The sequence below is a fragment of the Aquila chrysaetos genome, chromosome 3 (genome assembly GCF_900496995.4).
Source record: "Aquila chrysaetos chrysaetos chromosome 3, bAquChr1.4, whole genome shotgun sequence".
In the NCBI taxonomy this organism is placed as follows: domain Eukaryota; kingdom Metazoa; phylum Chordata; class Aves; order Accipitriformes; family Accipitridae; genus Aquila; species Aquila chrysaetos.
In genome coordinates, this window is record NC_044006.1 from 69,238,040 (window position 1) to 69,259,821 (window position 21,782).

The 21,782-nt window shown below is 41.1% G+C and overlaps 1 protein-coding gene across 2 annotated transcripts; it reads right to left on the minus strand.

Annotated features, from left to right (window-relative positions):
* Positions 1-5,876: 5,876 nt before the first annotated feature.
* NOM1 (nucleolar protein with MIF4G domain 1) lies at positions 5,877-21,476 on the minus strand. 2 transcript variants are annotated; one of them, XM_030010235.2, is made up of 11 exons: positions 20,599-21,476; positions 19,662-19,786; positions 18,495-18,690; positions 16,108-16,431; positions 15,476-15,586; positions 14,048-14,215; positions 13,294-13,415; positions 9,338-9,470; positions 8,843-8,974; positions 8,007-8,116; positions 5,877-6,961 (listed from the first exon to the last, which is right to left on the minus strand). In XM_030010235.2, exons 1-11 carry the CDS (start codon positions 21,451-21,453, stop codon positions 6,784-6,786), a joined length of 2,454 nt encoding a protein of 817 aa, XP_029866095.1. In that variant the 5' UTR covers positions 21,454-21,476; the 3' UTR covers positions 5,877-6,783. The 2 variants fall into 2 exon arrangements, with proteins under 2 accessions (XP_029866095.1, XP_029866094.2); XM_030010234.2 differs by lacking the exons at positions 5,877-6,961; positions 8,007-8,116; positions 8,843-8,974; positions 9,338-9,470 and adding an exon at positions 12,436-12,985 and having other exon boundaries at positions 19,662-19,788; positions 20,598-21,476.
* Positions 21,477-21,782: the final 306 nt, after the last annotated feature.

Sequence of the window (21,782 nt, forward strand, 5' to 3'; positions counted from 1 at the left end):
TGCCACAGCTCTCACCTTCCTTCAGGGATCTTCTTGACTACCTTCATTCCTTCCATGCTCTTAGCCCCCCAACTTTTCCGAAGGGCCTGATTGATTGTGGCCTGAGGATTTTTAAGCTACGTATGAGCATTTCACATGGTCTTGTGAGGGTAAGCTGAGGGTGCCGGGAGAAGCGGATCTGGATGATGCGACGCAGTGATCTGCTGCCTCCATGCTTCTGCTCAGAGCATCACGGCACTCCATGCCATTCTGCAGGTAATTTGCTTAGACAATATGTGCAAGTTACTTCACCTTTCTTCAGCCTCAACCCCATGAAACAGCTGGTCTTCCCACCTTTTTTGCCTTTTTGCGCATCTTGGAAACCTCTGATGAAAGGATCACGGCCAGTATTAATGACTATGGAGGAGCTGGAATAACAGCTGCGTAAGTATATGGTTTGGCGTAATAAAACTTAAAATTTTATCCACATTTCACTCTTTGGCCTGTGATCAGATGCTGTTCAGTGTAACACAGGTTTCAAGCGACGGAAAGCCTACGATGGAGGTTTTAGCAGAGGAGAGATACCCTGGCTGTGCCACTGAAATGTGTGGGTGGGTGGGTTGGGGTGTGAGTTCGTCTCATGCCTCTCCCACAGATTTCCTGGGTAAATGAGTCGAACTGTCTGCGTGCTGGTTCCCCGGCTGTAGGACAGCGAGGTGAGGAGCGTGTGACCTGTTCAGCTGCAGGGACCATGGAGTCACGTTGGGATGGGAAGGCCAACCTAAGGTGTCTGAAGTTGGATCACCCCCGGGGAGCAGGACCTCCCGGCAGCTTGCACCATGCACCGTGAAAAAGATCTGTTCTGTTGACTCTGAAGCTGCCCAGAGAGGACATCTCTCTTGTCACTACAGATCCTCACGGGTGCTCTTTGCTTTGGGGATGGGAGGAAGAACGCTCTTTCATCAGCTAAGGGTGGCAAGATACCTGAAACCCCCACTCCCTTGTTCTTCCAGATCTCCATCTTTAGGACTGATAAATACATCTAGAGGTTAGATTTGAGGGTTGATTCTAGCAGCAGAGCAGTACGGGATAATGTCGAAAAAGCTTAAAGTGCTCTTCTGCAAAACCTGTTAATCCTGTGCCTCCGACAGCTCCACGTCAGCCTTGGGTAGCCCTGGCTCCTCCCTGGAGGAGGCCATTTCAGGGAAAGTGTTACTCAGCATCCATGAGGGTGTCAAAAACCTGGCCAGGAATAAAGATTTGCTTCTCCAGCCCGTAGCAGTCTGAAGGCTCCTTTAAACTCACAAACCTGGTGAATAGGGCAGCCCAAGAAACATTGATGGGTCTAGTGTCTCTCTGGATCTGATTCTCACATTGCTTTCAGACCACAGATAAGAAAAACGAACTGATTCAAAACCCACAGCAGCTTTTGAGCCAACCTTTTGCCTGCTGCTCAAGCTCTGAAGTGCCGGTGAAGGGCTCCCTAGAGCCTCCCTCGACAGCTTTTATCATCGTAGGAAACGCTTATGATTTGCAACTGCTGCCCCTGCCTTTCCGCACTGCTCCCTAATCTCTGCCGCACTGTACCTGCATAATCCTTGGTGTAATAAAAATCTTCAAGAGACCAACAGACTTAGTTTCAAACCATTTAGTTGGGGAAATCTGGAAAGTAAACACCACCTAGTCAACATTTTAAGGGTGAACTGAACTAAAGAGTAAGGAAAAAAAAATCTGTTCAGAATCTCTTTGGCTGAGGAAGAGACATGATTTTGTGGAATAAGACACAAGCCTAGAAAATGCAATCAAGATGACTTATTTTTCCCCAAGGTGACACCGAGCATATCTCGACTTATTGTCTCTATACTAGAAAAATGCATTGCTCCATCCCCCGACTGTAACCGAAGGCTCTTCCCGCAGTGGGCTTCACTGCCTCCTAACAATATTCCCTGTTATTTTACACCGGAGCCATGTGTGACTGTACGCCCAAGAGAGATTTGAAGGTATTCTTACTGTGTGAACAGTAAAAGGCCCATAATGGATTTTTTAATGAAAAATGTGGCATGCTTGGAAATCTTTCACTTATGAAAATGAAACAACCATTTCACTGTTACTGACAAAAGACTTTAAAGGAACTATCCAAAATGGGTCTGTCTTTGTAATTTTACTCTGTACCTCTCATTCTAGTTACATTACTTAGTCATTTTTTAATGTATTCACTTTGAGATCCTCCATTCCCATGAGGTGAGCTGGTTCTGGTGTGTCAACTATTTTGTCCTAGGACCCAAGGTTTAAGGAATTTTTGGTGCCAGCTGGCTCTTCCTAAGCTTATTCTTGATAGATGCTCATTTCATTTCCTTCAAGTGTTATTAGGGAAACCACATGATATCCGATTCTGAATTGTGCATGCCTCTACATTAGCGGTACGCTACTGCAATTAGTTTTAAAGCAAGGCTGCATGTTACACCAGAATTCGAGGATAGCACAGCTGTTTTATATGGGCAGCTGTGACATCCATGTCTGTGGGCCTCACGGTAAGCTAAGCTTTACTGGAGGGCGAAGGAAAAGTTACTCCAGGAGATGAAATCACAAAAAGTGGCATATGGTAAAAGAGTCACATCTCTACCTACAATTCCTGAAATCAGTCCAACCCAAAACATCTTGGGTAAAACTTACACCCTGACTTTGGAAAAGTGACCCTACGGATCAAACTGTCTCCTGAAAACAAAATTGCTTCATCTATTGCAGGGAAAAAAAACACGTATTGATTCTCACACACACAGGATGTAGCCAGGCGCTAAGCCGCTATTACACTCAATGCAACAAAAATTTGAGTATTAGAGTTGCCACTCGCCTATTTATTAAGCCGAAAGCACCGTCGCACACATTTGGCACCGTGCTGCTCCCGGGCTGTAACTTTTCACGTGCAAAGTTCACCCGTAGAACAATGCGAACCAAACGATCCCAGATGTGCTTTAAGCACAGTATTGGGTTGCACACCTTCGCTGGTGCGAGGCAGGGCAGACCTGCTTGTGTCTGCGCTTTCGGAGCACAACTGATATCAACCCGTCATCCCCGGTGTGCAGGACAATGGAAAAATGTCAAGTTAAAAAAGCCCTGCAGATACTTGGCCCATTCAGGTGCGGTGTTAAAACCCTGCCAAAAGGACTTGCGTATGATTTATCAGCATAACACTCTGGCCAAAGCTAAAAACCAGACTTTACTGCCCTGTTAATTTTGATACAGAAAACAGAGAAAGTTTAAAACATCGCTGTCCAGCTTAAAAGAAAACAAAAATTGAAACCACAGTAATAGCTATGAGTGGATAGTGCTGTTTAAAGGGGGAACTGAAATCTTCTGCTATATAGTTAAAAAAATCAAAGATGCAGCTTTTAGTCAAATGCATCTAAAGCAAATCATGCCGTATTTTCCACTGGCTTGTCTGGAGTAAGGATTAGTGTTGCAACCATAGCTGCTTGGTTTTCCAGGGTAGCGTATTTTCACCAGTTCAAAGCCCTTTTCTCCTCATGAAGTAGTAACTCCCCCAAACCTCCTTTATGGAAGAATTTTGGACATTTTAAGTGGCACCTCTCTTACTGGAACCACCAGGGAACATTTCTCTCTGAGGTTTGATGTTGGCTGACAGACTAACACTCAGTAGGAAGAAATCTCAACATGCTGTATTTTGTGTGTGTGTGTGTGTTATCAAACATTTATTCCGTGGCAGACAAAGCAAAATGTGTCCAAGCCTGGCGTAACTTCTCCAGCAGCCTCTGCTGGCAGTCAGTGCTTAGTGTGCAGTTTTGCAGAAAGCCACTTGCCAGCATTCAGACTTGCTGCTATTACAGAGAGACCTTATAGCACTGACAACCCTGCTATAAGGAGACACTTTGGCAGGGCTAGCTTTGCTGGTGACAAGTTTTTTTTCTCCAGGGTTAAACGTATGAGATATATAAATAGAAAAGTGTATTATATAAAATATATATCTATACATTTATGTGTTTATACATATATAATAGCTATAAAATAGATTGTGTAAATATTTAATATAAATATATATAAGATCATCTCAGCTTTCCTTTTCACAGGTGCCTTATATCCTTGGGATGCAACTGGACCACAGAAGCGACAGCTTGCAGATGCATACGTACATCAGTAGAACACTCTGACAGGCCTTCCACCTCCGTCAAACTGTGGCAGTTTGGCCAGCAGGACCACGGAAAAAAACTGTTAAGCATGGCAAGATCCAAGACTCAGAAATTCATATTTATCTTAGAATTGTCAAATTTCTGTCTGACAGTTATTCCCTCACTGAATCACAGCGAGAGGACGGGACTTACACAGAATCACCCACAGCAACTGTCCTCTACTGTGACTACGGCACTGTGGACTGGCAGAGTATTTTGGCTGCTTTCCTTGAAAATTCAGTTTTTAAAAAAAAATTATGTTATGTATAAGTGTGACAAATGTAAAAGCTGCAGGCAGGTAAAATCCGTTTTCTTCAGAAACAAAGCAATGGCTCTAACAACTGTAAGTTTGAACAAAACATACTAGCTGTTTGGGATAAATAATAACTAATGCAAGCCTCAGTTTAAAAAAAATAGTAATTTTAGACTGTAAGGTTAAAACCATCTCCTCTAATTGCATAGCAACACCTGCATCACACCGCCTCAGGCAGCTGCAGCAAGTGAATAGACTCAGACCCATAAAACACTAGGCAATCTTTCCACGGGCAGCAAAGGGTGGTCAATTCTGATCACCAAGCAAAGCATTCAAACAAGGAACCAGCACCCTGTCACATTTAATTTAAGGAAGATGTTTCAAGATTTATCTCAAGGAGCAAAGTTGCCTCAACCTCCCAGCTAGAGCAATGTGTTTCCATTTATGTATTATTAAACCACAAACACGTTGAAATGCTAGGTCTACCTAAACTCCTGCAAAAAAGGTAATTAATTAGGTGGCTGCTGCAGTCTAGGGGGAGCAATTTTTACTCACCGAGGTCCCATGCATTCCACAGCCGTCAGTTTCTAGGGGCTTGCACTGATTTTCTCCTGAGTCGAGCCTCCAAAACTAAAATATGAGGTTTGGCACAGTTGTTTGCAAGGGAGCTGTTTACATGCACTCTCTGAAGTTGTGACTTCTGTATCCATCAAAATAGTGTCAATTCTTCTGCTGCCCATACTTTTGTTAATTGGTATGAATTTCAGAAATATTTTAACTAAATTTTTTTCCTCTTCTGCCTGCTGCACATAAGATGCAATTGAGGGGAAATGGCCAGTTTTGTGTGCTTAAAAGCTGCCAATGGTATGAAACAGGCATCTTGCTTTGTTCTTTTGACAGTAATCTCTTCTGTGCTAGTTGTTACCACGCTAGTGTAACCTGGGATTTTGAAACTGGGTCTCTCTGGTCCCAGGACACCTTCTTCCCTACAACTTGCCCTCTCCAACAGAAGAAAGGTGAGAAAAACAGCTCCCTGGCTGCTGGTGAAGCACTTCTCTGCCTGAAAACATTACTCATACAACTGAGCAAGTGGAGTATTCTACATTCAACTCCTTGATTAAAAAAATAAAAAAATAATTATTGTCCACCTCTCTTGCTGCAGAACTGAAAATTTTCTAGAGGATGCCTACTGTGAGCAAATTTTCCCAACAGGGACAGATCCAAAGCAGCTGAATAGATCAATTGGTATCAAATGCAATTAGGAAGCACTGTGAGTGGACTATTGAACACCAGAGGGCAAGCCTGGTTATAGAAATAGGGCTGGCAGCTCTAGCACAGGTAGATTATGCAGCTGCAGTGCATATTGCAGACGGGAAAGTGCTTTCCCCCTTCCCCTCATTTTAAGGTCATTCCCTTCCTGGCAAGCCAGCTACAGTAAAGCTAATACAAACAGCAAAGCCTTTAGAAAAATTGCAGTTTAATGTGTAGTGGTAAGGTGACAAAAGAAACAAACCATTAACACTGAGTGTTACAGAAAGAAATGTTTAAAAAAAAAAAGTACATCTGAATGGAAAATGCAAGCAAATTCTTAAGGAAGGTATTATCTTATTGAAAGACTTATACTGATATTATTCTTTATGCCTAGAAAAATCTGATTAACACAAGTGATTAGGCAACTCCAATTTTAAAGCTGCAAAAAACAGGTTAGAAGAGCAATAAAACTATGCTATGATCTCTAAACCCAATATAATTGGGCAAAGGCAGATCTTCAAGTCGTTTTACTACAGCTTCAAATCCAACTGAAGATCTTTTCCTGACCCACAGTCAGGTAAACAATTCACAGAATTAGCAGATAACTTCCAACACTTTAAGAAAAAAGTTGGTTTCTTCCAAAACTGACTCACCAGTACTTATGCCATCTAGTGGCCTGTTCCTTCAGGCAAGTACAACGATTAGTTATTAAAAGCCTTTGGCTAAGGCTGCTTCTTTAACATACAGTGGTCAGTATTATGCTATTATTTTAAATGGAAGGTTAGAATATGCAATGTGGAATGCTACTGCTGACTGGGAGTACCACAGAAGAGAAATTCATCCTCTTCTCCAGATACTAACCACCAACATGAAGCACTCCTACTAAAAAGGGACATGACAAAAAATACATTTTCTCTTTCTTCAAAAAGGCCTGGTATCAGCTTCAATTAAACCCGTAACTAGTGTGTAGAGCAAAGTAACTCTTTACATCAAAAAAACGGATCCTTTAGAGTAACATGGCTCTCCTCGTTCTCAATTATTTGGGTCTGAAAGACTAAAAAAGCTTTGCATCTTCACACAGACTGTTTTTCTATATGTTTTATTAGAAAAACAGAACTATAGCTTCAATTTGGATTCTTTTGCTTGCAAAGCCTTGGTTGCTAGTTCAACTCTTTCTTTTAATAAGCTAGCTTCTTCAGCATTTTTTTGGGCTTGTACGTTTTTCAGTAAGAAGTGGGTAAGGAAGAGTTTCAAGCCTTCCCGTAGCATTCCCAGTTTGGGGTTGTCAGATAGCCTGTAAAGATACAGATCAGAAACAGTATTTAGTTTTCCACTGTTTCAGAAATTTCTTAATTTTTTTTCTTTACCTTCTTCAAATAGAGACATAGAAAAAAATCCAACCTATAAAAGCAGCTTTTCTGAAAAGGCTTTCAAGTTACCAACAAGTCTACATCGGTTTGGCAAACAGCCCAAACACACTCAACATACAATGGAGTATTGGAACCTTAGACTTGCTTTATGTAAACAATTACATTACAGCAAAAAAACAAGGCAAACAGAATGTTTGAGCTTCCTTGTGTTGCAGTGTAACATCATCACAGTAACGGCTGAAACATCGTCACCCAATTTTTTCTAACTTCATGTGACATTGCAAGTTTAACACAACAAAATCATGGAATCACAGAAAAATTTAAGTCAGAAAGGATGCTGGCAGGTCATCTTGTCCGACCTCCTGTTTAAAGCTGGACTAACACCCAGATGTAGTCAGGTTGCTCAGAGTCTTATCCACTCACATCCTAAGCATCTCCAAGGATGGAGATTTCCCAGCCTTTCCAGGCAACCCTGTCCCATATACAAAAATAAGATTTTCCAGACAATGTTGATTTGAAAAAACAAAAAATAAAGACAAACAAACAAAAAACCCCCATCCCCCAAACCTTTCCCTCATTAGTATTTCTTTCTTTTTCCTTCTTACACTAAAGATACCTTCTCGCAAAGACTGCTGGTAGATTGAATCCCCACTGCACACAGATGGTAAAGCAGTAAGGAAAGCAGGTAATTACAGAGCTCTGCTCATGAAAATCCTATGACCAAAATGATACATTGATTATCTGAAAGCCTTATTTTGTATAACACTTCTCACAGTTGTATCTATATCAGAGCCTGTACTAACACACAAATTATATGCTTCCCCCCACTCACCCAGGAGAGTTTACTTTTTAAGGGATGGATGGCTGATCTTTGGAAAAGGCACTGTATAATTCCAAACAAAATAAGCAAACTTATCTTCTTAATTACTACTCACCAAGGGTTCCCTGGATATCTCTTTGATCACTTACCTCACAAAAATGTCACTAAGTTCTTCAGCATCTGTTTTGATTAACAGCATGCTTAACACTTGTCGCAAGAAACGGACCTTGGTTTTATCTAGTTCGCTGAATTCAATTACCTAGTAGAGAGAGACAGAGAATTAGATTAATTCAAGTATTTTAGACAGCTAAATTCTCTTCTAAATGAACAGCTTTTAGCACACCAACTGGCCTCTTATATATATACCAAGTCTTAAGTTTGGCACAGAAGAATTAGCTGAGAACACTGCCTCCAAAAGTCAATCAATAAGGAAAGCAGAGAACTTTCTAAGGAATAACCTCTCTAGCTGTACCAGAAATCCGGATATAATTTCTCAATTGGTTAAATACTTTAGAATTACCTAGGACAATCCATATAATTGCCTGTTTAACACATTTCGATTATTCTTCTAATAAAATTCTATGGACTCCCCACTCTGAAATGCAAGTGATCAGTAGATTTCTTTCTGGTCTAATAAAAATCAACATCAGCTAAAAAGCACAGCACAAAATCCACTGACAAAGCCTATTAATGAAAGGGCCTCAGTTCCAACTCTGGATACTCTAGAGAAAATAATCTTACAGCTGCTCTAGATATAGAACTATAGACTTTCTGTACACCTGGGTCACCACAGGTTCCCTTTTCCCCAAATGATAGCATTACCATAATCAATTGGATTAATTTGGTAATTTTAGAACAAGTTTTGTCTTAGCTTATGACCACGAGCAGCTAAAGTACCAGCTAGGTAACAGAGAAAATACATTTTCCATAGAACTAGCAAATGCAAGGAAAACACAGAAGTATTTTGAAAAGAAAGCACACCAACCTTGAGAACTGAAAGCGGCAATGATTTTGTCCTTAACAAGTGAGCCAACAGTGAAACCAAGTTGGAGATGGCAGTGGCTGACAGGTTTTCTAAGTCTCTGATTTTGTCCCAAATACTAAACTGAAATGTCACCTAGGTGTCAAAGGAAAATAAAATCCTACAAATCAAGGACTGTTCAAATGCGTAACAACGTAAGAAAACCTTTTGATCTTCTATTCTCTATGAGCCCCCTGTTAATTAACAGAGATGCTTGATCAGACCGTTCAATTCTTTTAAAACGCGTAAAACGGAGGAAAGCAAACCTTTTGCAGTAGTTATTTTATTTCCTATTCAGATCTGACCATGAGTATGCCTTACTGAATGCATAGGTATACCAGCAGAATTTTTCCTCAGGATCAAGATCTTAACAGGCACACCTCCATTCTCAGGTATTTAATAACTGTTTTCCTAACCACAATAATGGTTAAAAGAAAGCAGAAACAGATTTTTCTTCACCTGAAATCGCCTTTCACATTCGCAAAACTTGTTAGCCAAAAATGCATAGAAGGGGTTATACGTCTTCTCCTGTAAACAGCAGTAAAGGATAACATGAACAATTTCTCTCTCCTGCTGATCTTTCAGTCCGAGCCTAAAATTTAGCAAAAGAATGAGAATCATTTAGTAAGGAAAAAAAAATACTGCCATAAACTAAGAGCTACAGCCAACATCTGAGAGTAATGCTTAAACCCCCCCCCAAACACCATGTTAAATTTTACTTGTTAGAAAGTTCTTACAAAGTCTTTAAAACACTGAATGGACTCAAACCCTTATGACTGTGGGCTAAATCAGTATCCTCGTATTGCAATATGGAAATGCTACAGTATTATCAGAGTTAAAGGAGTGGCTGCAAAAGCACGACCTCAACAGACAGAATTGGAATGATACAAGTATAATTACGCCTTGGGGAAGAAAAGGTAGCCCACTCCATGTTTGTAGCTCTCCATGAAGAAAAACAGAGGAGAGGGCACTGTCACCATGGAGTCTTGTGCCTTTGAACGCAGCAGTTGCACCGCAGCAAGCGCTGCTGCACAGTGTAGCAATACAAAGGTTCAATAGTGAAACAAGAACTGTAGGACCCTGTTGCGGTTATCTCACACTTGTACCCATGGTCATGGGAGGAAAACCAGCCTTTGGATCATTATTAGCTTATTTAGAGAAACACGTCCAGGGCCCTTCACTTCTGTGGTACTTACTAGGGATAAAAAAAAAATATTTTAAGATGTTTTCCCTATTTAGCTGGTGATATGAATCTTTTCATCTCTAGGTCAAGTCCATGCTACATAATACTTGAAATTCATTATTGTTTGATAGTAGCCTAAGAGGTTGCAGTCAGTGACTTCAAAGCACCTTAGGAAAAAAAAGAAAAAAAAGCCTGAAGAAAACAGTCAGTGTCAATGAGTACTTATGTTGGCTGCCTCAGCATAAAGGCCAAGGACTGAACAGCCTTCCCACTTGAACAGCTGACCAGTCTAAAAGAGGGCTGAGACACTTTGGCAGGGAATGGTAACTAACTCGCAATGCACCTGTTCTGTGAATAATATGATTTAGGTTCCAGGGCTGCCAAATGCTTGGCAGCGTTAAAACCAATTAAAGTGAAAAATGCTTCGTATTATAAACTGAAAAATGTCAAACAAAATTCTTTTCATTGCTTCAAGCTCAAGTTTCATATAGCATTAGTGTAACTCAAGTGTATTTTCTAACTAAGTTTGACTCCACTGGAACTTGCTCTACCATCTGTAGTTTGTCATTGCTTGATTCTAATATCCCTCATTTGTATACACCTCCAGACATCTGCCATTGCATTTGATCACAGATGCACACCAGATTAACAGAGAAAATATTGTCTTTCAGCCAACCCCCCCCCCCCCCCCAAATTTATGGTTTTATGATAGGAAAATCTGGGATGATTTCTAGGCTGATTGCTAATGAGTGGTGAAAACTTAGAAGTCTGCTTCTCCAAAAGAGACCAGCCCTGTAAGCGCTGCATCTGTGATAGAACTTGGCTGATGGGAGAGCAAGCAAATTATATCTGATTTTATTAGAGAGCAAGAGAAGTTTTTTTTTAAAATACACAGGTTTTCAGCCACCAGACATGCACTTAATAGATGATGTGTGAAGTTACACTGCAATCACTGATTTGGCACACTCTCCTTTTCCTTGTTTATCATCACTTCTATCATGACTTGCTTATTTAGGAAATACTCATGTTGCCAGACATTTGTAACCAAGTAAATCAGCACTTTGATGTTCAATTTTGTTCTCTCCTTCACTTCTTCACAGACCTAGCAGTATTTTATCTTTTCAGACCTAGTATTCCTAAACATCTAAAATTTAGGAGTCAGGATTGTCTTTCACTGCTGAGCTTCACTATAAACCTCTACAGATTTCATAAGCCTGATAATCTTCGATAAAGAATATGCAACAACCTCACCTACTAAATCATGAGTTACAGTATTCCCACGGACTTCTATGTCCTGATCACTTTAAGAATTTCCCACTGTATAGGGGATAACTGCCTCTGAAGCAGGTTATTTATCACCAGCAGAAGCCTGCCTCTAGGTAGGTTAGTTATCATCAGCTGGAAGCCCAGGACTATCACTGCCTTTAGATCAAAAATAGCAACACTCAAACCCACCTTTTAAAAGTCAGATAAAATTAATTCAGTAGATATAATCACATACTTGCTATCCTGAATTACACATCACACTACAACAGGACATCTAAGACTTTTAGAAGTTTCAGTTTTTTGTGAGATGTAAAGTTTCTCAAATTCTTCATCTCTATGAAATAGCATTAAAAATTGCCTCTCCATCAAACTTAAAAAGCCTTCATTCCCCCTCCTGTGTGATCTGTGGTTTGTGAAGGACGTGTGGCCTTTCAGCTGAAATGGAGCCACTCTCTTCTCTTGTCTCCAGTGATGTTCACAACCCTCCCTTTACATTGACACTTCTGCAATCACAAGCTGAACCACTTCAGAGAGCTGTTCTGCCTTCAAACCAATTACTTTATTTTGCTGTAAGGAGGAGAAAGACAAGCAAAACTACAGCCGCCTAGATTTAAAATGGTTTAAATTACCATTTAACCACACCTCAACTCTGCCAGAGACCTAGCAGCAGATGAATCAACAAGTGCAGTTAAAATATTTCTTTATATATTTCTCACGCTCTTCTTCATGAGACTGATGTCAAACATATGAATATAAATTCCCATACACTCTGGAACACGTGCACATTGAAGTTAATTCCTTCACTGACAATTCTGTGTACTTTCCACTATACTCTGCCAGGTGTGGGCAGATTTGAGAACTCCTCTCCGACTTTGCTGTATAAAAATCAGTATCAACACACACCAGGCAATCTGCAGACAGTTCTTCTGCCAAGCCTGTATGTATATAGATTTGTATACTAGTTTAAATAGCACAGATGAGAGTCAAGGATCAATCTGCAAATTGAGCTACCAGGTCTTGGCAAGAACTGCAGCAGCAGCAGCTAATTTCTTTTAATTGAAGAGGCCATATTAAGATATTGGAATGACTCCATCACAGTCTTAAATCCAAGCTGTGTTTTGCAGAAGTGGCATTTAATCAAATATTAGTTGACTTTATTACAAAGTCTGTTTTGGTTTGGTTAGCAAATTAAATAATTGCATGCCATCCGGGTAAGACAATTCCCTTGAATTACAAGGCTGCAATAGAAAAGTTCAGACCTGATCTCTCCCCTCCCAGTTACTACAGACTTACAATTAATATCCTGACAAACACAAAGAATAGCTTAGTTTGAGCTTTTCCCTGATCACATCTTCTTCTAAAGAGCTGTTTGCCAAGTGGTAAGGAAACTGGTCTTAACATGAAATGTGACTGTGGAACAAATCCAAAGCTAATAAATTCTGCAAGAGGGAAGCGGAGGTACTAGAACACTACCAGGTCATGCAAGTATGGACAGAGACTTACAAGATGGCTTAACAAAGCGGCAAGAAGTAAAGGAAGTGGCAGTAGTATGGAAATCCAGCAACAAAACCAAGAGATGTTCTGAAGGGGTTTCTGGTCTGCCTCTGTAAGGAAGCAAGCCTGCAACAGATTTCCATCCGCTAGACCAGGATACACATCTTCAATGCAAAAAGATACAGGCTCCTTAAGTCAAAAGATACTGTAAATCAGTTATAGACACGAGTGACAATAACAGGGGCTACTCCTTTCTTCTGATTGCCAGTCAGTTCTGCCTGCCCCCACTAGTCCTTACACCAGGGTTTTGGTCCCTCTCCTACCCTTTTACCTCATGGGGATCCCTAGCTATGCACTTCTTTAATTTATTATCAACTAAATGCTCTTAAGCCCAGACCAGCAATGTTATTCTTCCAACCCAGCTAATGCTATTTTTAGTTCTGGGCTGTCTTCTGTGCTAGTCTGTACTTACTTGAGAAGCTTTTCAAAGGCATCCAGGAAGTCTTCACTTGTCATCAAGACACAAAAAATACTTCTCCTGATATCAGTGTTCATTCTCTGCTTACGAGCAAGCTCCATTATCTTCGAACTCACCTAAAAAAAAAAAACCAACAAAAAACCTATTTTATTTATGCTTGCTTTAAGAAAGCTATTTCTGTGCAGCCTCGAATAAGACCATTAATTAAGATCTCCAGTAAACTATGAAGTAGCAATCCAAAGGTGCTGAGCTTTTGTCCAGAGGCCAAGGCATCATCAGGAGCTTTTTCAACTAGGGAAAGATATTTTAATGTATTTTAATTGTGCCAATTATTTTTAAGGCACGCATCTCTAATGTAAGTCACTATGATCACCTCACCACACTACTTTTAGAATCAGCTTAGATATATGCCACCCACGGACAGACAACACTACCTGTCAGAATTCATGCTAGCAAATCCACTTTTAAATCAAGTTTCTACTTGAACTTACATGAGTTACTTTTGCAATTCCACAAGATAAGCAAAAAACAAGTTATGCCATAATATTTGTAGTAACAGCTCTTATGGACTGCATGAGTACAAAATTTTGAAAAACGTAAGAGCAGAATTTACAGCTCAAAAGCTTAGCCTTACAAGAGTCCACGAAGGTTTTTTTGTTGGGCTTTGAAATAAACTTACTCACCTATATGAAGAATATTCAAAAGATCACAAACACTTAGCCTTATAACTAGCACTGCTTGGATTTACCTTTCCTATACGCAGTTTTTGCTGAGTCTTGCTGTTTGTATCATCGATCATTGGTGCTCCACTCCAGGATGACCCTACGATCCACCAGCGACCAACCTGATCAGCGCTGAGGAGAGATTCCAGGGAGACACGGAGCTGAGTGTCTTTTCCAGAACCGCTGCTGCGAACCTTGAATAACAAAATACAAAAAATCCAAAAGCTTTTCTTTGAAGCTTTCTTTAAAAAAAACAAACCAAACCAAAACAACAAATATTTTAGTTACTTAAAATTACTTTAAAACAAATACTTTAAACAAGTAACTTAATCTCCTTCCATACAGATCTTCACATGTTCCCCCCGCAACCTTTAGTTTCAGTCAGCAACCTGAAAAGAATTTACAAGTTTCCCATATGCTCTAATTTCTCAAATACAAGAAGTTGCTTAAAACTACATTTAGAAGCTCTTTTTTATTTAAAAAAAGAGAGATTATCAATTAAAAAATAGCCATCTTCCAAGCATAAAACTCGATTAGAATTCAGACTTAATGCTGACATTGAAAAATCAGTTGCCACATCTTACAATCTGGTCCTGATTTTCCTTTTGAACACTTGTTATCAAATAAAATGACATGACAAACTGCCTTAAGTTTTGTACAATTCAAACAACAAAAAGCTTAAACCCTTTGAACACAAAAACGAATTTTCATCAAAAGAATCTAGAAGCACGCTAAGATTGCAAAAATTTAAGAGAGGAAGTAGAGCTAGGTTACCTAGCTTATTTTGCCTGGCCTATTATCACTGATGTGCACATCCTGCACTTACAGATTTCTGAAAAATAAAGACGCTCTAGGTGTTGTAGACAGGTAGGGTAATTTTCAGGTTGGAGATACATGGACTCTAAAACCAGATTCAAGTCCTGTGAAAATGAATTAGTTCTCAATCCAAAGAGACAATTACTTTCACGCATTTTATACTGGGTTGTTCTAGACAAACTGCCCCCTCTTCACCAAAAGAAAAAAAAAAAAAAACAAGAAAGAAAAAACATCCAGGAATTCAGAAGCATTAGACTTCCAAAATAATTTTGGTGAAGGTAGGAGTGGGTGCCTGCATCCAAAATCTATGGAAAAAAGAACTTGTCATAATGACTCATTTCTTCTGCATAATCATTAAACATCCCACAATCTCTTTTTCAAGTATAGGACTTTGAGGCAAAGTCTTTGGCTAAGTATTATGTCCTTTCTCAAACTGTTCTGCAGAAGGCTGGTTGACTGCTGACTTAACTTGCACACAGGAGATAATAGTTAATGATCTAAGAAGTGATTTTTGTCCCCAAGAGTTTCAGACTGTTAAATGAGTTAAAAAATACTATAGCCATCAAGCCAACATATAATACAAATAATTACTTCTGGTTTAAGAATAACTATACTACGTATGTCAAGAAAGTTCTCACCAGTGTTCTTTGCAATTTGCGGAGTTTTTCAACTGGTTCAGGATCATAACCAGGAATCTTACGCATGTCATTATTCCTTAGTGCCAACATAGTCTCCAGCATAAAACGAACCTATTGGGAAAAGAAATATTTCTGCAGGTTATGTGCCGTTAAGTTTATTTAATAAAGTAGAGAGTGTACTTTGAAATTACTATTCCGTGAGAATAAGCAGCTCAGCTGGCAATATACATCAAAATTTACATTACATGAATACAAATACAGAGAATGATGTTTACTTTAACTCCTATTATATTCATTTGTGTTCAAGCTTCAATTCAAAGCTTAACCTGCTAAACACCATGACTCAGAGACCATTTTTTGAAGCGTACAAACTACCGTGAAACAGAAGCTCTGTCCGTTGTGCAAGACACAAAATAGTCCTAGTCTCACCCATGTTGGTGTCTGTGTCCTAAGAACTAATGGAGAAAGACAGACAAGAAGAATGCAAATAACTGAATGCAACAACTGAACACTAATGGTAACTTAGAATCTAAATATAGTGCAGCAGAAAACATTTTGGTAGATTAACACACGTATCCAAGTGCTTGTTATATCTATTCACAACAGAAAATGTTCAAAACACACACACATACCCTAGTCTGATCCTGGAGTTTCTTGTCTGCTGTGTTTGCTTTCCTCTGGGCTTCAGTGATCAGTTCCTTCAAAGCCAACGCATCATCTTTTCTTAAGGAAAATCCCACGTTTTTCAGAAGAAACAAAATCAACTCAATCTCTTTTTCAGTGAAAGTGCTAACAAGTTTTTTCAGAATATCAAAGATCAGCAGGGAATGAACCACATGGAAGTTATACAGATGAGCAATCAAGGCAAGCAGATTTTCACATTCTTTCCCTTCAGCATCACTCTTACAGAGTTCATCAAATTTCTTCACCACAGCTTCCAAAAAGTGAGCACCAACCTGGCAATAGTTCCATTAAGGTGGGGGGGGGGGAGGGTGGAGAAAAAAAAAATCCAGCGGTTAACCATAAGTAGATTTTACAGACGTCTGTAAAACGTTCATTTTGGGGGCACTGCCACTATTAATTTTAAAGAAATATTGTTGCTCCTCTCAGCCAATATGAATGTTCTACATTTACATATACAAATATCTATGTGGTGTGACATTTTCTTAAAGTCTATGTTATTTACACCTCATACATGCCATCCCATTGCCTTTTGAAGTCTGTGCAAGAAAAGCAAATATTATGAACTTACAGTACACATACATCAGAATTTGTTTACATAATTTTCGTGGACACATATTAGCATCTTCCCAGCTGCGAGGCTAGCATGCTGTTACTGCTAGTCATTCATCCAGTAAAAGCTGCATGTCAAAAACCAAATGCACCATAGAGTTCAGCATTCCAAAGCAAAATCCTTAATAGAAGGGTAGAAGATAATTTTGTAAACTAACCCCCAACACACCAAGTTTTCACAGTTGCTAAGCATGAGCTTAGGCTGATTTTTGAAGTGTGAATAAGTCTTAGCTATTTGTCAGTGGTACAGTTGGGAAAAGAAATTTTGGAATCTCTGTATTTGTGAAGAGAGAACTGATGCTAAAGACTGGAATTAGAAAGCATACCAAAATATAGGTAGGTAATGAACACATTACTGCTAAACAAGACACCACCCTCCCCACCCCTTATCATGGTACTAGTATTTGCTGATTGTTCTTATGAAAACCAGAACTCCCAGTAGCAGTACTGACTTGCATTAACTATCCAATGATCACGTTGCACAAATGCATTAACACAGTTATTGGAAACCCAACTTCTGCATTGCTCAAACTCATCTTAAATGCATCTGTGCTATCACACTTTCATGTAATGCATATTCTACATTTATTTTACAGAAAAAATAATGGGGCTTTACAGTATACTTAAATACTACAGCCTTAGATTCCAAGATGATGTGTAACAGAGTCAGTAGTACAGAATACAGTCTGGATATCATCTATCTACTTCTAATACCTATTAGTATATCTATATCTAAAACCTATTACTAGGTATTTTGCAAAGTTTCAACATTTAAAAAGACTGTGTTTCTCTTCTTAAAACAGCATTGTAATATTACGTTATATTTGCAGTCAGAACTGCCTTTCAAGCAGCAAAGAGGAACAAAAAAAGTTTAATGGCAAGGCTGCACGGAGAAAGCTGCTGTAATTGCATCCATCTGATATTTAATACGGTTTCAGAGACAGCATTCAGGTCACTATATGACAAACTGAAGAACTTGCATCAATACATCTTTTGCATTCAGATGTAGAAAGAAAAATGTATCTTGATGGGAACATGGTCCTGAAGCACCTCAGTTTCCTGAGAGACATTTCACTGAAGTTAGCTAAAATCTTCCCTTTGACATCAGTAGTTTCAGCTGCTTCTTAACAGGAAGCAAGAGATATTTTAATCTCAATCATTCATCAGGCTTAAAAACACAAGAGAAAAACCTCCAAAAAACTTGCCATGCTTTTTGAAGTTTTGGATATTCTGGAGTCATTGATATACCTAGTTAATTCCACTGATGATTTGCATGATTTGGCTTAAAACAGGACTTTTGCCACTGATGTAAAAGGATTTCTGTAACTGTAGTACTTTCCTTATCTGGATACACATCGTTCAAGAACAATACTGCCATATACCCAAGAGAACAGAAATGGATTAGTGTAATTAAAGAGGAGAAAACTTGAAGTTTAAAAAATTCAGTTTTATGGCTGCAGAAAGATTTGGATGAAAAAAATTATGCTTTTATAACTGACCAGTGGTAACTCATGGAGGAAATAAATTAATCAGATAAAGCAACAGACTTGGTCCCTTTCACTTGTGGACACGCAGCAAAGAAGCTACAAATACTGATGAAATTCAACTAGAAATGCTTTTTAGTGACACACAATCAAAAATTAAAAGGCAATTCAAACAAAATATCAAGGAAAACACCCTACAATATGTATTATTAAATAAAATTAGCCCCAACCACAAGAATTACCTCAATTCCTACATTATGATGAAGAATGCTGACCAAAAGGACATGCTCCATCATCAATCTTGCAGGCATGGCAACTGCAGTAACACAAGCATTCATGAGAATATCTGTCAGAGTTTCATTCATGTCCTTTCTGCTGTTGGCCATGTAAAGCTCTTCCATCTGTCCACTAATTGAGGACAAATTCAGTTCACTCAACCTATTGAGAAACAAAATCCAACGTTCACTTTTTCTTCTCTTTACACGGTTCCACAACTTTCAATTTACCCAACAAACAACGTATTCTTTTAAGAGAAACTACCTTGGCTTAAGAAGAAAGATGGAAAAGGTGACTGGAAGGGACCTTTTGTATTTTGCTGTGTTCACTAAATTAAAAAAATACAACATATGTTTAATTCTGTTTGGGTTTTTTTTTGTGTAGTATTTACATGTAAAAGAAGATTTTTTGCAGTATTTACAAAGCATTCAACGTGCTTATTCTCACACTGAACAGAGTTATTAAGAAAACAGACTTTGTTCTTAGCAGTTGTAACTATGGCACATCACTGTCTTTGGAGAAATTAAGTATGAAAATACCTCATACTTTCTAACACATAAAGCATATCAAATTCTAAATGACTGAACAAACTGCATACCGTAGTCTGCATTTTACAGATAACATAGAAAAAAGAAAATGCCAATATATTTCTTATTTTAAAAATACTGTACAATTAAAATGCATGAAAGTGTTCATTACTTTTTCTGTTCTTCAGTACTTTAAGCTATGAAGTGTTGCTCCTCCTCAGTTGTAGTGTTGGAGAAATTAAATTTTATTTAAATAAAAAAAAGAAAATCATGCTTTTTTGGGGGGGAGCTATAACTCACACTACGAGGCTTTTTTATGGGCATACTCCAACTGACACTTAGTGAATTATATCTAGCACTTGCAGGCAACTGCTGTGTGGAATTCAGCCCAATCTTAAATTTATTTTCTAGATTTTTCAACTTCTATAACGACCAACTTTGAAGAATTTATATCAACAAAGATAATTATTATTAAGGATAGCAGACATGATTGCCAACTTAAAATCAGCTTGTGAAGAGAAAAGTCACATCCTTGCCACTTTTCTTTGAATGATGAGCACTGTCACATCGAACCAGAAAGATTAATGACTTGCCTTATTACATTACCTATTAATAAGACCATTCACCATTTTCTTCAGTCTTCCCAATTCTTCTCTCTTCTTGTCATTTAGTGTCTCCTGAGCTTTCCTTACTTGAGGGGGAACATACTTCACAGCACTGTGATTAAGACTCTAACCAGGAAAACAGTAAAATAAGATACCAAATGAGACTAGTATCTTAAATATTTGAATACAGATATGCATTTCTATTTAAGATTAATATGCCAAACTTTTAGTTAAGTATGTATTTTACCATCTAATAACTTAATGCCAAAGGAACAACTTCATACAGAAAAGCAGCATGCAACAAGTTACTGCTTATGACCAACTTGATGGCGGCAAAACCCCTCTTCCCTTTACATGAACTTTCCCTTAAGTTATTGCTATTAGAACCTGGCACCTTAGGTCTTGGTTTTACCAGCTGCAGGCGTACTAACAGTTTAAGTTAGCGTCATGTGGGCTAAACGACCCTTCGGCCTCCTCTCCTCCACCCCTGCTACAAGACCTAACACAGGCAGAACCTCTGGGGTCATCCAGAAGAAGCAACGCTTCAGTTTGCAACAGATCCCGATGTGAACACAAGCTCTCTTTGCTCTTAGCAGAAGTGCTTAATCCCGTTCTTAAAACTCTACAGCTGGGGTCGTTCCTTTTATTGGCTGATCTCCTACACAGAGCCAGGGCCACATGCCATCTGCTTTGGGGTGTTACCCGCCAGCATCCCGAACTGGGGACTTCCCCCCCACGCCTGACAGCTGTCCCTGGGGGTCCGAGGTCAGCACTGCTGCTGGGCCCGGTGCTGTTCTGACCCACGACAACACTGCGCGGCCTGACTACTGACAGCGAACGCCCGTGCTTTACAGAGGCGATGTCAACTCTGCTTTAGGGGCAGGCTGCGGCACGTACTTTGAGAAGCAGGTTTGCGCTATCTGAGGCGAACACCCTACCTCCTCCTCCTCCTCGCCCGGGGGCTCGCTGGCCTCAGGCGCCCCGCCGTCCTCGGACGAGCTCTCGCTCTCCCACTGTCCGTCCACATCACCCTCCTCGGAGGGGTCTGAGGCGTCCTCCGGCCCCTCCTCGTCCTCCTCCGGCGCCGGCTGGGCCTCCCGCGGCCCCGCCGGGGCCTCCTCCTCGTCGCTGCTCTCGCACAGCCTGCTGAGGCCGGCCCGGCAGCCCAGGGCGCCCAGCACGTAGCCCAGCCCGTCCCGCAGGAAGCTCTGAGGCAGCTTCTCCGCCGCGGCCCCCTCCTGCTTCTTACGGCGCTTGCCGAGCCCCAGCCGCCGCTCCAGGCGCCGGATCTCCTTCTCCTCCTCCTCGTTGGCCTCCAGCAGGGCCCGCTTCCGCGCCGAGGCGATCGCGGCGGCGGGGAGGGCGGCGCGGGGCGTCGGTGCCGGCAGCGGCGGCCCCGGCCGCTGCTTCCCGGCGGCGGCGGGGGAGGCCGGGGCTCTGGGGCGGGCGGCCGGGGCCGGCTTGGCCGGAGCCGCCTTGGCCGCCTTGGCCGGAGCCGCCTTGGCCGGAGCCGCCTTGGCCGCGGCGGCGGGGGCCTCCACCGGCTCCCCGCGTCGGAGGCGGCGGCGGCGGCTCCGCTTGAGCCTGCGCTTCTCCTTCCTCGCCTCGCGGCGGCTCCTGCGGTTCTGCTTCTCCGAGTCTTTCTGCAGGGACAGCGGCGGCTGGTCGCCGGCTGCCTGCACGAACTCCTGCACCGCCTGCCGCAGTCTGTCCAGCTTCCCGCCGCGGCGAGCGCGGGCGGCCGCCGGCCGCTTCATCTTCCCTTCAGCCACGCCGCGCCTGGGCGCCGCCATCTTGGGGAAGGGCCGATCTTCCTCTTCCGGCGGGCGGCCGCCATTTCGGGCAGCAGCGCCACCTGCTGGGTGTCGTCCGCCGGGCGGCGGCGCGGCCCCGGTTCTGACGGGATGGTCCCCGGCGGGCGGGAGTGGCTTGAAACCCGTACCAAAGCCGCTAAATCCGTAGACATCCCCTCTTTTTTTTTTTTTTAAATATAGTTAAGAAAATGTAAGGCTTGTCCTTCTTACAGGAGGGACTGGAACAATTCGTCTCTCATGTCCCTGGCTGCTGTCACAAGGCCCTAACCCCCACTGGGTGCGAGGCTCTCCCTAACACCCCTTGAGAC